The sequence below is a fragment of the Juglans regia genome, chromosome 4 (assembly GCF_001411555.2).
Source record: "Juglans regia cultivar Chandler chromosome 4, Walnut 2.0, whole genome shotgun sequence".
NCBI classification, from domain to species: Eukaryota; Viridiplantae; Streptophyta; class Magnoliopsida; order Fagales; family Juglandaceae; genus Juglans; species Juglans regia.
In genome coordinates this window covers 2,697,601-2,715,938 of record NC_049904.1, presented here as the reverse complement: position 1 = coordinate 2,715,938, position 18,338 = coordinate 2,697,601, and the positions used below count along the sequence as shown (strand labels likewise).

The 18,338-nt window shown below is 36.8% G+C and overlaps 1 protein-coding gene across 1 annotated transcript; it reads left to right on the top strand.

Annotated features, from left to right (window-relative positions):
• Positions 1 to 15,462: 15,462 nt before the first annotated feature.
• Positions 15,463 to 16,543, top strand: LOC109012038 (glutathione S-transferase U8-like). Its single transcript, XM_018993472.2, has 2 exons — positions 15,463 to 15,848; positions 15,938 to 16,543. Exons 1-2 carry the CDS (start codon positions 15,537 to 15,539, stop codon positions 16,295 to 16,297), a joined length of 672 nt encoding a protein of 223 aa, XP_018849017.1. The 5' UTR covers positions 15,463 to 15,536; the 3' UTR covers positions 16,298 to 16,543.
• Positions 16,544 to 18,338: the final 1,795 nt, after the last annotated feature.

Below are 18,338 nucleotides of genomic sequence, written 5' to 3'. Positions count from 1 at the left end.
GAAGATCAGCTTCATACATTTGAGCTTTCGTCACTTCCCATGCAAGGCTAATTTATACTTTGATGATGTTGCCGGTAGTTCCAACTTCCAACCGAAAATAAAGAGAAAGGCTAGCTAGCTCCCTCCAAAGGCTACCAACTGGTTTGGTCGATCTTGACTTCCAATTTGAAATCCCTTAGAGGCAAAATGGAAAGGAAAGGTTACTGAATTCTCATGGTTATTTCTGCTTTAGTAATTAAAGCTACTGCACTGCGTATGTACAAACTACTTTAGCTGTTTTTGAATTGTTTGAATTATTTCTTTTCAAAAAGTTGGTATTTTTATTATTATTCACCATGGCATGTCTTTCCCCTCAACCCCGCTCTCCCCATTTCAATTTTTGAATGCTGAGCCTTAAAAGACCAGACACTTTTCTTGCCGGCCAGTAAGATGTAAAAATGCGCGCGTTTTGATTGCCATAATTTCTGTAGGATTGTATGGTACCGTCGTGTTTAATGTGAAATTTACAGATATCTTTATCTATATTCGCTCAAAGGCCTGAAAGAAGTAATTTTGAGGCTACCATATATGCTCATTCAAAAATCAAATTCAAAGACACGAAAATATATAGCCTTTGCCTGCTACGATATATTGGTGTAGCAATATAAAATTTTTTTCTTATCAGTCACTATTCACCATCTCACACTCTACATCTTATGAAAAATGTAACATCCGGACTTAACGCCAAATCTATTTTTTTTTTCATATTTTGGGTTAAGTATGTGAAAAAGTTAGTTAAAATTTTTCTCATTAATCACTATTTACCATCTCATATTTTATATCTTGTAAAAAATATTTTATATCTTATAAAAAAATAAAATTATAAATATAAAATACAAAAATAAATAGTGACTAATACATAATAAATTTCAACAAATACATGCAGCAGCTCATGCTCCATTCTTTAGGCCCGTGTGCAGAAGGCCAGAACACTCCCCGGCTCCAAGGCCCAAGGAACTTAATTAATTCGCTTTCGTTTCAAACTCTACCTGTTTTACTGTATATATATATATATATAATATATATTACTCTACCTATGGTAATGTGACGCATTTTAACTTCTTATATTAATCACTGTCAACTAGTCCAATTATGACAAATCCGATAAAGAAAACATCTTTTAAAAAACTAATCTAGTTTTAATTTCCATGTTTCAAAATACATGAAAAAAGTACATAAAATATAAGAAAATAAATATAGATAACAAAGATAAAGAGTATTTGAAGGTAGTGGAAGGGATAATTTCCCTATCTTGGAGAGGAAAGGGAACCCTATACCATGGTCATGGGGGTGAAGGGAAATGATCATTCTCTCAAGGAAACCCCATATCTCGAGATGGCTCCACCACTTTTGGGCAGTCTAGTCTGGGCCACTGAGCTCGTTGGTTTTTATAATTCTTCTCAACTCATTTCAATATCTTATTTTATCTATATATTATAATTTTTTTAAATTTTTACACAAAATAAAATAAACAATTTAATTTTTTTAAATTTTAAAATAAAAATAATATTAAAAACATATATTTTAATAATATTTTATTTAATTTTTAACTTTAATCTCTATTCATCTTATCTCATTTATAAAATTAAATAAGACAAGAAGTGACCTAGGTTGGGGAGGATCATCGGCCTCCACCACCACCCCTCCTTACAAGGGAATTAAAGAGTTTTCTATCAATTTTCTTTTAAGTCTTATCCATTTTTATGTTTTTTAGTTCTTTATTAAGAAGTAACATATTAGCGTACGTGGCCTGATAACAGTTCAAAAATGACTTCTCGACGGCAGAAAGTAAGATCACATCAACTAAAATCCTCAATATATAAATAAAAGTGGGGAGGAGAGTAATTTGATTTCGGAGCAAATCATGTAGACTGTTTTCATATTTAATCCATAAATTAGAAAATTCAATTCTCTTAATTAAATAACAATTAATGATTACTTCACATTAGTGCATACATGTCTTATATATGTTCAAACTTAAAATCCAGCCAATCTATTAATAAAATTGGGATTTCTCTTTAAAATGTGAGAACTAATTAAATGCTCAAGAAACTCGATGGTTAACAAAGTTAGGCAGCGTTTGGATGTTAAGTTGAATTGAGATGAACTGACTTCTTTATGAACAATAGTGAGTTGAGATAGTGCAGTGAATTTTACGAGATCTATCTAAGATAAGTTTAGATGTTAAGATGAGTTTAGATATATTTATAAAAAATTGTAAAATATATGGGTCCCACCACTATTCACCTGACATGAGATAGCTGGCTCAACCCTTTAAACAAAAACAAAAACAAAAACATGAACGTTGGTGCTGGAGTTTCCGTTTCTTGGGTTTGCTATTGAATTGATTCTGTTTTCTTTTTTTATTCATGGGAGTTTGCTGTTGCACAAGTCCATATGAAATAAAAGTTAAAGGTTGCCAGTTGTGGATCCCATAGATTTCAAAATTAAACTGCACTCAGTGAAGGGAAAACGTGTGTTTAGATGTTGAGTGCAGTCTAAAAGTGAACTGAACTTAGATGCCTCCAACATCCAAACGAGCCCTTAAAGTAACATTTTAAGACACTGAATTGAAGGCATTGGATTATTAATGGAGTAAACCTTACTTTCCACTCTTTATATACATTTTTGTATTTGTATTAAACCTATAGAAACGAGAGAAGTGTTGCCAATAGCCTTGCCTTGATGGCACAAGACTCATATCTCCAAAATGGAGATCATGGATTCGACCCCCCTCCCCAATGTATTAAAAAAAAAGAGAGAAGTGCTACAATATAGTTTAAATGATTGAGCCGTTTTTTAGACTTTTAAGATATATAAATGGTGAGTTTACTCACTAATTGTCAATTAATTAATATTAGCCATGCAAAAACCCAAATTTGGGACTTCCATTGATGTTGCGTTTATAAAATTCCTTAATTTAAAGTACAAGTTATAAATCCAATTAACATACGTACATCAGCCAAAATCCAATTAAAAACGATAATTAGAGAATTAAAAATGATTATTGTACTTTTAAAATGGATTAGATTGATAAGAGAATTATCAGAAAATATTTCATATTTTACAAAACTTCTTGAAACGTCGAATAATATCCCATATACAGTAAGCGCAACAAAATTAAAGTGTTGCCCTCTCGGCTCTGATCTCACCACGAATTTATTAATGCACGTCGCTCGCTTTTGAAGCCAACTTCCTTTGCCATCTTGAGCCTTTTACTCGTATAAACCCAACTCGATCGATCTATGAAATCGTAGTCAATTACCACCATAGTTGCCATGCATGCCATGCATGTAACGCCCCAATAGAAAGTCCAAATCACATCACTTCTACTTCAAAAGGACTAGTCAATGATCCAATTATATATATTGGAGCATCATTGGAACCTTATAAAGAGCAAGAACTTCTCATTCCCAAGTAATGTTAGGTCTTATACACCACATACACTTATTATTATCATAAGGGGTATCACAATCTACCCCCCTTAAATTTCCAACGTCTTCGTCGTGCCAGTCCATCGTAGGTGGCACAGCTCAAGTCCCACATTTCTGGTTGGGATAAGCTCTGATACCATTTATAACGTCCCAATAGAAGGCCCAAACCACATGACTTATACTCCAAATGGACTAGCCAATAATACAATTGGAACCTCATTAGAACTTTATAAAGAGCAATAACTTTTCTTTCCCAAACAATGTGAGATCTCATTCACCACTTACTCTTATCCATCGGGTATCATAATAACCTTGCACTCATTTGTAACGCTCCAATATAAAACCCAAATCACATGGCTTATGCTTCAAAAAGAGTAGTCAATAATCATATAATTAGAGCCCCATTGAAAGCTTATAAAGAGCAATAACTTTTCCTTCCTAAGCAATGTGGAATCTCATTCACCACCTACCTTTATCCTTATCATATGGGGTATCATAATGCACCACGTCCTTATAAAATTTAACTTGTATATCACAAAAAAGTTTCATAAGATTTGCGAGTTTTGTTGCATTTTATTGATTGGTTGGTCGTGGTTGAATTGATTAGAAAAATAAATGTGTAATAAAATCATCAATTCAATTCGATCATTAAATATGAGCTAAATCTGTCCAAATGTATATCTGCTTACCGGCCCCCTAACAAGTTTAAATTAATTTACAATTGAGATATATTATAACATTATTCAATCGAACAACGTGTTGAGAGGTGGCTTGAATCCTGTTGAAAAAGCGTCTTTATAGATTATTTGCTCATCATTTGCTCAATAGTTAGCTCGAGTTGGACACAACCCGTTAGTTCTCTTGATACCCGTGCGACACTCAGCTCGAGCGGGATGGCAACCTAAGAGTTCGTTCATTAGTTTCTTGAAAATTAGCTCAAGCTGGATTCGTCAGTTCGTTCGACACTCGCTCGACATTTAGCTCGAGTGGGATGGTAACCCTAACATTTGCTCGAGCACCGCTCGACACTTCGCTCAAGTGAATGCTCGTATTCCAAGGTCCACGTCGTTTCAGTATAAATACGAATGTTTCTTCATTCTATTTTCACTTTTCACCTTTGAAGCTACCGAAAATTTACAGAGAGAAAGAGTGGTCCTCTTGTGATATTTCCAAGAGTGTATTGGTACTTTGGGAAGAGGATTTTGTAATTAATCTCTTGTACACTATCTTTGTTGATAGTGAATTAATTAAGACCAACCCTACCAGTGGATGTAGGCTCACATTGAGCCGAACCACTTAAATTTAGGTGTTGTGTATGAATGTTGTTAAATCTTTTGTTTGCTTCCGTTGTTATATTTCAAATTAGGCTTTGATAACCGATTTATCCCAACAAACTGGTATCAAAGCGCTGGGCTCTGTGCGAGTTCTTGAGGGACGGCTATGGAAAAGTTTGAAGTGGAGAAATTCGACGGTCAGAGTAGCTTCAGTTTATGGCGCATCAAGATGAAGGCTTTGCTATGACAACAAGGTTTGTCAAAGGTGTTGGATGGAAAGGTATTTGATGATTCTCCTGCACCGGCAAGAGAAGATGAAGAGAAGGCACACAGAGCTATTCTATTGTCATTATTAGATGGAGTTTTGAGGGAGGTTGTTGATGAGGAGACCTCTATTGGTGTTTGGGCTAAACTCGAGAGTCTGTATATGAAGAAATCTGACACCAACCGTTTGTATATGAAACAACAGTTATACACGCTCAAAATGAAGGAAGGTACTTCTATCTCTGAACTATTAGATGAATTTAATAAAATTATTATAGATCTAAGGAATATTGACATTAAGCTTGAAGAAGAGGATCAAGCCTTAATTGTTCTGTGTTCGTTGCCTATGTTGTTTGATAACTTTGTGAATTCAATGTTGTATGATAGAGATACTATTTTCTTAGCTGATGTGAATTTTACTTTGAATTCTAAAGAATTGATAACTAAATTGAATTTAACAAGGACGAACAATCAAGTCAATGGTTTTTTTGTTAAGGGTTCCTCTAGCCGGGGTAGATCTAGTGAGAGAGGTTCAGAGAAGAACATGGGTAAATTCAGGGGCAGTTCACAATCAAAGTATAATAAGAAAAATGTTAAATGTTATTACTGTCATAGATTTGGTCATTACAAAAATAAGTGTCCTAAACAAAAAACAAAGATGAAGGCACTAGTTCCTATAATGTTGTTAGCACTGATGATGAAAAGTCTAACGGTTTAGATATTGTCTTAACAGTTAGCGGCTCAAATGGTCGCTTTGGTGACAAATGGGTCATGGACTCAGCTTGTATTTTTCATATGTGTCCCAAGAGGGACTGGTTCACTACCTATGAGCAAGTCAATGGTGGTTCTACTTTGATGCGAAATGATATGGCGTGTACAATTGATGAACCAGCAATTGCTGGGGCTAGTTCAGTTAGAATTAAGATGTGTGATGGGATTGTTAGGATATTGTCTAACGTCCAACGCATCCTACATTTGATAAAAAATCTTATTTCTTTGGGCACACTTGATTCTTTGGGTTTTCAGTACACCGGTGAAGGTGGAGCTATTAGAGTCAGTAATAGCTCCATGATTGTAATGAAAGGAGATGAGACAGATGGTCTTTATTTCAATCAAGGTAGTACAGTGACAGGTGCAGTTGTAGTGTCTGTTTCAGATGATCTAGATTTAGACATTACCCGTTTGTGGCACATGCGTTTGGGTTATATGAGTGAAAAGATGATGTCTATTCTGAGTAAGCAGGGTTTGTTGTGTGATTAGAAGATAGAGAAACTTGATTTTTGTGAACATTGCGTGTTTGGAAAACAGTGCAGGGTTCAGTTTACTACAGGGGTTCCCAAAACTAAATGTATTATGGATTATATTTATTTTGATCTTTAGGGTCCATCTTCTATTCCATCGAAAGGTGGAGTGTAATATTTATTTACTTTTATTGATGATTACTCAATGAAGATTTGGGTTTATTTTTTGAAATAAAAGAGTGATGTTTTTGCTAACTTTAAACAATGGAAGGTTTTGATTGAAAATCAGACAAGCCAAAAGGTAAAGCGACTTCGAACTAATAGGTATGGAATTTTACGAAGGTGCGTTTGATATATTCTGTAAAGATGAAGGCATTGTCAGGCACCACACAGTGAGACATACTCCACAGCAAAATAGGGTAGCTGAATGGATGAATAGAACTCTATTGGAGAGAGCCTGCAGTATGCTTTCAAATGCCAACTTGTCTAAAGATTTCTGAGCTAAAGAAGTCAACATAGTTTGCTATTTGGTTAACCGCTTTCCAACCACATCTATTGGCTTGAAAACTCCAAATGAGATATGGTTTAGTATTCCTTCTAATTATTCAAATTTGAAAATTTTTTATTGTCCTGCATATTTCCATGTTAATGATGGAAAACTTAAGCCAAGGACAAAGAAGATATATTCATTGGATATGCCAGTGGGATGAAAGGACTCAAGTTGTGGTGTACTAATAATAAATCACCAAACTTTGTAATTAGCAAGGATGTTATATTTTATTAACAATCCATGTTTAATCCGAGAAAGAAGTTTACTGTGTCTACAGATGAAAAGCAGGGTAATGGCAAGAATGTAAAGTTACGGTTGAAGCTTCACAAGGGGTGCCAAGTGGCACCCAAGATCATGAATAGCATGATTTTGATTTTGATGATGGCACACAGGTTGAGCAAGACTACAGTATTGCTACTGGTAGACAAATGAGGCAGATCAAGCCACCTCAAAGATATGCTCATGCAAACATGGTGATGTATGCACTTACTATGGCAGAGGACATTGATGGTGACGAGCCTTCTAGTTATTCAGAAGCTGTCAAAAGTAAGGAGTCTGTATAATAGAATGCAGCGATGACTGAGGAGATTGAGTCTCTTCACAAAAACCAAACATGAGATTTGATTAAGTTGCCTAAGATGACGAAGACTATTGATTGCAAATGGGTCTTTAAAAGAAAAGAGAGAATCCAAGGTGCTGCAGATGCAAGGTACAAGGCACGCTTAGTTGCAAAGGGCTATAGTTAGAGAAAAGGCATCGGCTTCAATGAAGTTTTCTCTCCAGTTGTAAAACACAATTCAATCAGGGTATTGCTTGCTATGGTGGCATTGTATGACCTAGAGTTTCAGCAACTTAATGTTAAAACAACGTTCTTGCATGGTGAGTTTGAAGAGATCATTTACATACATCAGCCAAGTTCATTGTTCAAGGAAAGGAAGATCATGTGTGTGCAGACTAAAGAAATCATTGTATGGTTTGAAACAGTCTCCGAGGCAATGTTATAAATGTTTTGATTCTTTTATGATAGATCATAGTTATTTGATGAGTAGTTATGATAGTTGCGTTTATCACAGGCAATTATCTGATGGGTTTTTCATTTATTTGCTATTTTATGTTGATGAGATGCTTATTTCTGCTAAAAGTGTATATGATATTAGCTTGTTGAAAACCCAACTCAGACATGAGTTTGAAATGAAAGACTTTGGTGTTACAAAGAACATTTTGGGGATGGAGATCCACAGAGATAAGATTGCTAGGAAGTTGTACTTGTCCCAGGGAAAGTACATTGAGAAAGTTTTACATAGATTTGGAATGTCCAATTCCAAACCAGTAAGTACACCACTTACTACATATTTTAAACTTTCAGCATCCCTATCTCCTTAGACAGATGAGGAGGAACGATTCATAACTAGTGTTCCTTATTCTAGTGTAGTTGGCAATATTATGTATGCAATAGTTTGTACTCGTCCAAATATTTCATAGGCAGTGAGTGTTGTCAGTAGGTACATGGCTAATCCGGGTAGAGCTCATTGGCAGGCTGTGAAATAGACACTCAGGTATTTGAGATAGACTTTGAACCTTGGTTTAATTTTTTTTATAAAGGAGCTGACTTCAATTCCAGGGTTGTTGGTTATGTTTATTCTGATTATGCTGGGACTTAGATAAGAGAAGATCATTGACAATGTCTGTTTTCATTTTGTGTGGTTCTACTATTAGTGGGAAAGTAACACTACAATCTACTGTTGCTTTATCAACTACAGAAGCAGAATATATGGCAACAGCAAAGGCTATTAAGTAAGCCATTTGGTTGAAATGTCTGATAAGTGATTTAGGACTACATCAAGATGTAATTTCAGTGTTTTGTGACAGCCAGAGTGCAATACATTTTATCAAAAATCAAATGTATCATGAGAGAACAAATCATATTGATGCCAAGTATCACTTTCTTCGAGAGATTGCTATAGTGCGTGTGTTAGAATTTCAGAAGATTACTATTACTGAGAATCTAGCAGATATGATGACAAAGTCAGTTCCAGTATACAAGCTCAAACTCTGTTTAGACTTGATTGGTGTTTGGGGTATGTGATTCCCTTAGGAGATTTGATGGAGGAGGTCAGATCTTGGGTTAATGGATTTTGTTAGGCTTAGTGGAATCCAAACTAAGGTGGAGATTTGTTGAGAGGTGGCTTGAATCCCATTGAAAATGCGCCTCTATAGATTGTTCTCTCACGCGGTGTCTCTGCCACTCGAGTGAATCTTCAACCCGAGAGTTCGCTCATCATTTGCTCGACAGTTAGCTCGAGCTAGACACAACCCGTCAGTTCGCTGGACACTCGCTGGACACTCAGCTCGAGCGGAATGGTAACCTGAGAGTTCACTCATCAGTTGCTAGACAGTTAGCTCGAACGGGACACAACCCGTGAGTTTACTCGACCCGCTCAACAGTCAGCTCTAGTTGGATGGCAACTCAAAAGTTATCTCGACACCCGCTTAACACTCAGATCGAGCGGGATGGCAATCCTAACACTCGCTCAAGCACACCATGACACTTCGCTCAAGCGAATATTCGTATTCCAGGGTCTATGCCATTTTAGTATAAATACGAATGTTTCTCATTCTATTTTCACTTTTCACCTTTGAAGTTGCCAAAAATTTACATAGAGAAAGAGTGGTCCTGTTGTGATGTAGAGTGGTCCTCTTGTGATATTCCCAAGAGTGTATTGGTACTTTGGGAAGAAGATTTTGTAATTAATCTCTTGTACTCCATCTTCGTTGACAGTGAATTAGTTGAAACCGACCCTGCCAGTGAACGTAAGCTCAAATTGAGTCGAACTACTTAAGTCTTGGTGTTTTGTGAGTAAATGTTGTTATTTCTTTTATCCCAACACAATGTCCCATCGTGCCATTAATAACCATGTTTGTTTGTTTTTCTTTATCCTTGCAGAGGGAAGGAAGGACGCATGACATGCATTTGTTTTTGTAGAAACGCTTCAGAATGGAGACACCTAAAATGTGGGTTTATCGGAGACCAATCAATAGGTGACACGTAACCCTTCCATGCCATGTTAATGTGGGGACGCATACAGGGTCATCTTGTTTTGTCCTTCCCGATCGACTCTCTCTCTCTCTCTCTCTCTCTCTCGTTCTTGATTTCCTCTCTCTCTCCTTCAGTGATTCATCCCGAATCACTCTCAATCAACTCTCTCTCCTTCGATTTCAGAAACGCTTCAATCGACTCTCTCTCTCTACTTCGATTGTGCGACTCTCTCTCTCTCTCTCTCTCCTTCGATCTCTCAAGAGAAAATCTGCATCCCATGTGGTAAAAACAATACAGGGTTCTATTCCTGACCTCCATTTCTGAACTGGGTTTGTGTTTAATGGGCAATATGACGTCGAGTGTGGCTGCAAAGTTTGCATTTTTCCCACCAAACCTGCCAATGTATGATATATACAGAGAAGAGGATGGGAGGCCGGTATTCCCAGGGGTGATGGCGGACATGAACATGGAAATGAATTTGTTAGATAGCAAAGGCGGGAACAAGATTGTTTCCATGTTCTTGAGGCATCCCCTTGCTCAGTTCACGTTGCCGTACTTGCATGGCAATGCTGCAGACCTTGGTCAAATGCACGAGCTCTTCATCGAGCTCAGAGCTTATTAACCTAAATCAAGCTGATGCACACTCAAAAGATTCAAAGCTGTAATAACCCACGTCAGCTGCTCTAGAAGCTTCAAGAATTATGTTTTCTATTCTGTTGTAACTAGGAGTGTAAACTCAAACCGAAAAACCGGTCCGGACCGGACCGAACCGGACCAGTTTTACCAGTTTTGAACCGGTCCGGTCCGGAACTGGTTTTTAAAATGTAAAAACTAGCCGGTTCCGGTTCTTGGATTTTTTGGCTCGGACCGGACCGGTTGATTAAAAAAAATAAAAAATAATATTTTTATATATAAGTTTTATACAAAATATTTTTTATATATCAAATATTAATATATATATATATATATAAGTTTTATATATAATGTATAATTATAAATTTTAATGTGAAATTTTATATATAATATATATATATATATTCATATATGAAATAATTTTTTATTATAATTTATAAATTATTACATAAAATGTTAATACTAAATCACTAAAAGTTTATAACTAATACTAATATATAACTTATAACTATACCAATAGTCTAATATTAATACTATTATATAGTCTAATATATTAATAAAAGTATAAAACAGTTTTTTTTAAATCAAAATTTTTTTTTTATAAACAAATTTTTAATGACAAATTGTGAAACTTACATTTTAAAAAAATCGAAAAACTGGACCGGAAATCGGTAAAATTGGAAGTACCGGTTTAAGAGGGTAACCGATGCGTAATCGGTTTTGAAAAATACAAAATCGATACATACCGGTTCGGTCCTAGATTTTATCCAAAACCGGACCGGACCGGTTACACCCCTAGTTGTAACAAACTTATTCCTTTTCTCTGCTTTTATTCTAGAACATGCCTGATGTATTGAATGCCTATATAAACTACCCAAGACACTGTGTATCCGCATGAGAGTAAATATGATACAATGAGCATTATGACTTTTATCTTTTTGTCTCGTTCTATCATGGTATCAAAGCTGCTAGACTAGCAGTCTCTCTGATCCTCTCTTGCCATGGCTGAAAACATAACCCCACCACCACCACCACGGCCACCATCATCATCCACCCCTATTTCCTCATCCTTCTCTCATTTAAACACTCTAAAACTCGACAATGACAATTTGTTACTCTGGAAGGTTCAGATATCTACCTATCTAAGAGGCCAAGATCTATATTCATTTGTTGATGGAACACAAATTGTCCCAAAAGCTTCTCGCTGCAAATACCTCTACCCAAAAAATCAACCCAACTTTTCAATCTTGGCAAAGAACAGACCAATTCATTTTGAGCATTCTTTTTTCTTCACTAACCGACTCAATCATTGGTCATGTAATTTCTGCAGGTTCTTCTCGTGAGCTTTGGGTTGCACTTGAATCCATGTTTAGCTCTCACTCACAAGCCAAGGAGTTCCAAATCCGCTTTCAGCTCATTAACTTGAGCTGTGGAGATCAGTCTATTTCAAACTATTTTAGCAAAGTAATGACACTTGTTGACACTCTCACTGCCACGGGTAGTCGTCTCTCAGATAAAGAAATTTTCACTTACCTTCTAAATGGTCTGGGTTCCACCTATGAGTCCTTTACAACCTCTATAACCACAAGAGCTGACCTCGTGACCTCTCTAGAGCTCTATCACCTCTTGCTTATACATGAAAGCAGATTGAACCATACCTCTCGCAGCATAAACTTGTCTTCCCCATTTGAACCATTTGCAAATTTCAGTGCCAATAACCAACGTGACCAAAGAGACAGGGGTTCCTATCATGGTAACCGAAATAATCGTGGACGAGGGAGGTACCCCAATAACAGAGGACGATTCTCTCCAAATTCCCAACCCAACTTTTATTCTCAACCCAACCACTCAAACAGACCAACATGTCAGGTTTGCAATAAACCTGGACATGTTGCTCTCCAATGTCATTTCCGTTTTGATCATGCCTATCAATATGACCCACCTCGTTCTTTCTCAGCCAACTACACTTCACCTTCTACCATCCCAGATTCCACATGGTATCCTGATAGTGCAGCCACCCACCATATTACCCATGACCTTTCTCACCTTAACCTTTCATCTGAACCTTATGGTGTAAATGAGCAAATAAGAGGAACTGGTCTCCCAATACAAAACATTGGTGACTCCTCTTTCTGTGTCAATTCCTCTTCCTTTCATTTACATAATCTCCTTCATGTTCCTTCAATAACAAAAAATCTTGTCTCCATTTTTGCAATTTTGTATTGACAACTCTTGGTTCTTTGAATTTCATGCAACCCATTTTTCGGTGAAGGACCAACTGAACGGGAAGCTCATCATCAGTAGTCCAACTCATAATGTCTTTACCATTTTCCATCTTCCATGCAACCGTCTTTTCCATCTTGGTGAAAAAGCTTCTCTTAGCTGTTGGCATCAAAGGCTTGGACATCCTTCTCTCGACACTGTCTCCAGAGTCTTGCGCACCATATGCTTGCCATTTTTCCCAAATCAGTCTCATTTTGTTGGTCCCGATTGTCCCTTGGCTAAGGCGCACTAGCTACCTTTTTCATTAGGATCCACTACTTCTGTTAAGCCATTAGATCTTTTATGGGCTAATGTATGGGGCCCAGCCTCTCTCTTTCAAGAAATGGCTACAAATATTACTTGAGTATAGTAGATCATTTCACACGCTTCACTTGGCTTTTTCCTAATAAAAATAAATCGAATGTGCTCTCTGTTTTTACCTCTTTTATCACATTTACTGAAAGATTTTTTAATACTAAAATAATCTCTTTGCAAACTGATGCTAAAGGAGAATTTTTACCCCTTAAAATTCTTTGCAAGACTCTTGGAATTATACATCGCTTTTCGTGTCCCCATACACATCAATAAAATGATATTGTTGAACGAAAATACAGACATATAGTCGAAACTGGGCTTGCACTACTAGCTCATGCATCCCTCCCATTATCTTTTTGGGATGATGCTTTTGAAACCGCCACATATCTTATCAATTTACTTCCCACTCCAGTTTTACAAAATCGGTCTCCTTATTTCATGGTCTATCATGAACCTCCAAGTTACATTTTTTTAAAAGTTTTTGGTTGTGAATATTGGCCTAATCTACGACCATATAATCGTCATAAATTGGGTTTTCATTCAACCTCATGTCTATTCCTTGGCTATAGTTCCTCTCACAAAGGGTACAAGTGTTTTGACCAACAACACAATCAGTTTTAGATTTTACGGGATGTTATTTTCAATGAAAAACATTTTCCTTTCAAAAAGCCCAGCTCTATTCATCCCGTGACCAAGCCCAGTCCACAATCGGTTTCACTTCCGTGTTTTCTTCCCTCTATCCTTGGTCCCGGTCCTCTTCATTCACCTGACCCATCAAGTACAACTTCTACTCCATCTCACTTGTCCCTCACTAGGCCCATCATTCCACCATCACCGAATCAAACCCACCCCGTATCTCCTTCATCTTCTTCTCAAAATCCCTCGTCGCCGTCCTCTGCAATCTCGAATCCCCTCATCTCTTCCGAAAATCAAAGCTCTCCATCACCTCAGCCTCCTCCCATCTTACTTCCTCCCCGTTCACCCATCATCACCCGGTCTCAAACTAACTCTTCAAGACCAAGCCATCTCTCCGACGGTACAGTTCCATATCCAGTGATAGAGCAGAAAGCGGGATAGCAAAGGCGGGAACAAGATTGTTGCCATGTTCTGTAGGCATCCCTTGCTCGGTTCACGTTGCTGTACTCGCATGGCAAATCTGCAGACCTTGGTCAGATGCACGAGCGGCTCACCTGCGTGTCAATGTCATGAGGTAATTTTGGCTTTTGCAGGGTTGGTTTGTCATCATAGGCCTAATGCTTGTGGATGTTTATGGTTTTGGTTCTCTTCTATATATGCTCTGTTCGGTGCTTCTTTTTTGCTTTTTTTTTTTCCTTTCTTTCTTGCGGGGGTAATTGGAATCGTTGGATGATTACTAGATGAACATTTTTTCCAATTTTTGTCTATTATTTTTTATCCAGCACCCAATTCATAAACTTTCTTAATGGTTGTATTTGCGTTTTTGAATCCCTTGTGTGTGGTTGTTTTATCTAATTCTTTATTGTTTTGCTTGCGTAAATTACCTATTATTTTCTGGTTCTGATTTTCCAACTTTTTCAGTTTTCTCCCCTTAAGCTTCCGAGATTTTCTTTTCTTGAGTTTATGGTTTGGTTCTCGATATCATTTCAATTCTCTCTTTTCCTCTCGCCTTGTCTTTTAGTTTTGCATATATGGGAGCCATCTGGTGAGACTCATTCGTATGGTTCGGGTCTGATTTGTCCACAAATTTGCTGGCCTGTAATAATATGCTTGATTTTGTTTCTTGATAACTAGGTGTAATGCTACGTCTATCTCTATAAAATCTTGGAAAATTTCAGATATACGTTGGTGTGTGCTTGATGGCTTCGATGAGAGACAGTGATGGTTTTCTCTTTCGGATCCAGTGAGAGAGCAGAGAGAGAGGCAGCAGAGGGTTTCTCTTGAGAGAGAGAGGGGGGGGGAGGGGAGAATTGGATCCACTGAGGGTGAGTTTGGATCCTAAACTCATCTCAATTCATCATTATAATTTTTTCAATTTTCAATATAAAATATAATAAACAATTTAATTTTTTCAAATCTTAAAATAATAATAATATTAAAAAATAATATTTTAACAATATTTTAACATCTCAACTCAACTCACTTTAACATCTAAATACACCCTAAGAGAGCAGAGAGAGGGAGGGAGACATGTGCACTCGCTTAAGTGTCTATTTTCTATTGATTTCCAAAATTCTAACTTTATAGGAGGCCGGCCTGAAGTTATTCTCTTGTTTTTGTTGTATAGCTTGTTCCCAAGTATATCAGACTAGTCATGTACCGGCAACGACAACTGCCACCTACCCACATTTAAAATTTATTGGGACTGTAGAACCTTATTGGCTAAGTAACCGGTGAGATATATGGCTTGGCTTTATCTATAAAATAGGATCAAGAGACCCAGAAAGAGCAGCATCTGAAAACTCAGCATTATTGACTTGGATTAATTCCAAAGATCATCTAAGTTCCATTATGGCCGAAGAAGTCTTGCTGTTTGGTCTGTGGGCAAGCCCTTTTAGTCGAAGAGTAGAGATGGCTCTAAAACTGAAAGGAATCCAATACAAATATTTTGAAGAAGATATAACCAACAAGAGTCCTACCCTTCTCAAACACAACCCCATTCACAAGAAAATTCCGGTGCTGGTACACAATGGAAAGCCTATAGCTGAGTCCCAGGTTATTCTGGAATACATCGATGAGACCTGGGAAGGCCATCCCATATTACCCAAAGATCCCTACGAGAGAGCCAACGCACGTTTCTGGGCCAAGTTCATTGACGAAAAGGTAGATCATATATATCTTTTTTCCCTGTTGGAATGTTAATTGTGCTGTTATATATTCAGAATATTCTCTTTAATTCTCTACTTTTGCAGTATTTGCCTGGGATACGCAATGCTCTCTCGGCTGAAGAGAAACAGCATGAGAATGCTGTAAAAGAAGCATGTGAAGTTCTAAAGCATCTGGAAAACGAGATTGGAGAAAAGAAGTATTTTGGAGGAGAGGCGATTGGATTTGTAGACATTGTTGCTAACATCATAGGGTTTTGGTTGGGAATAACTGAAGAAATTTCAGGTACAAAGTTGTTGACAAGAGAGGAATTTCCCAAACTTAGCAACTGGGCTGATGTGTTCGTCAGCAGCAGTGGCATCAAAGAAAACCTTCCTCCCAGAGACAAATTAATCGCCTATTTACGAACTCGCTTAGGGACACGTAGTACCGATGCCTCCAAATAGAAGAAGAACAAGAAGAACAAGAAGAAGACCACTTCGTACGTAAACAATATGCACTCGCCGTTAGTGAAAAAGTTCTATTTCTGTATGTATTTCATGTAATGTATGTTATGTAATTTTTATTTTTAAGCGTTTTCATGTAATTCGTTACCAACTAATTACCTTGTCGATCGCTATCTATTTATCTTTCGTGTGTGTATGTGTTTTTATCTTAAATGGCGAGTTGCTATTTATCATTAATGATTTTATTAAAAAAATTGTTTTGGCTCATTTCCTATAAAAAAAAAAAAAAAAAAATTAAATTGACATAATTTATTGTAGTATATCAAATTGTAAAAATTTTATTACTGTAAAACACCTAATGTATAGCATATTACTACGATAGTTTGTAAAATATAATATTTTAGTAAAAGAGAATATGCGAGCTAACTTATTGCATATTCTCTTTTACTAAGTATTATCTCATTTTAATTAAAATATATATAGATATATCATGATATTTATTGTTTTTATTTGTTTAACTTTAAAAAAAAATATATCTAATGGTTAATAAATATTGTAAAATCTAATTACCAATATGTCTAACTTACTTGAACCTCGTATTTAACTCAACTTTGTCGTATTGAATAAAATTACGTATGAGAAGTTATATTAAATAATTGTCCTCACATCAAATAATAGCCGTTGACCTGATTGGATTGGATAGAATTGGGTTAATCTCCTTTTTTTCTTTCCGGAGGGCTTATCGAAAAGTTGACTTTGATGCACCAGTCTAGCAAATGGAGGGGCAGGCAACCCCTTGCCCCACGCCCACGCCCACGACCACGCTTACATGTTTTATATATATATATATATATTATACTACAACTTACACTAGAACCAATATACTACAACTTGCACTACAAGTTACACTAGAACTAATATACTACAACATATATATAGTGCAGGGTGGGGGTTACCCCTCACTTTATGGGCATAAAAAGTTAACTTTAGGGCTTTTGATGGGCATGAAAAAAGTTGACACCGCCACACTAGCTCGTGGTGGCAGATGGTTGCTTCTCTGGCTCCCAGGTGGTCGGTAGGATGGCTCCATTGGCCCTTAGACCTTGATACTGGTATATGCTCCATACTTACTGAATTATTGATAACTCACTCCCTTATATTCATAACATTTCAAATGATTGTGATGACACTGCTGAGAACCAAAATTAGGAGGCATGGGCGGGATTAGCAGTTGGCTAATTATTGAGTGCCTAAGAGTACTATGGTTATGAGAGAAATTTTTTTAGTGTTGATGACGTTGTTATTATGTTGATCTAACTTGTTGGGAGATTTGTTATTATTATGGAGAATTTGAGAAGTTTTTAATTTATCTTGTTGGGTCATTTCATTGAAAACTCTATGAGGATTCTATTTATATTTGATTGGAATAGGTGAATTGTTTATGAAATTTTTGGAAATGTTATTTAAAATGTGAGGAGATGATTTTAGGTATTAAATAGTAACCTTCCGACCCTTTATGGGTATGGGGCATTACACAGTAAGAGGGTTCACACTCTTATATCCTTCTACTATCATACTCCTTAAGCAAGTGTTTTCCTCTCTTCATCTTCTATCCCGAAACTAAGTTGAGTGTCGGAAGTACCGTGGCCCCCAAGCCCCCCATTCTCTATTTTAGCAAGAACCAGGCCTGAGCCCAATAGCATGGAGTTGTCCAGGTCGCGAAACATGACATAAACATACCTCTTTTTATGCATTACCTATATCTTGTGGCGCAAACATCTATGAAGAAAAGAAAAGGTAGGTGTTCCAGTTGGAAACGCAAAGACAGAATTGGAGACAAAAGCAACACAAAAGAAAAACAAAAATAAATTCTAGGGCGACTACATTTCTAATGGCACAGCACTAAAGAATGTTGTAGAGCTCTACGAGCTTGCAGGAAATAGAAAGGCTCTCTTCGGCGACACTTTCCTAGTCCTCCGCCGACATACGCATACGGGAATCTTGGTGGCACATATTCTACGATTAGCTTCTGCAATTTGCA

Excerpts from the sequence above, each read along its gene's own strand:
- LOC109012038 (XM_018993472.2), top strand. The coding sequence starts at position 15,537 with ATGGCCGAAGAAGTCTTGCTGTTTGGTCTGTGGGCAAGCCCTTTTAGT. Across the intron at positions 15,849-15,937 it reads CCAAGTTCATTGACGAAAAG|TATTTGCCTGGGATACGCAA; the intron begins GTAGATCATATA and ends CTACTTTTGCAG.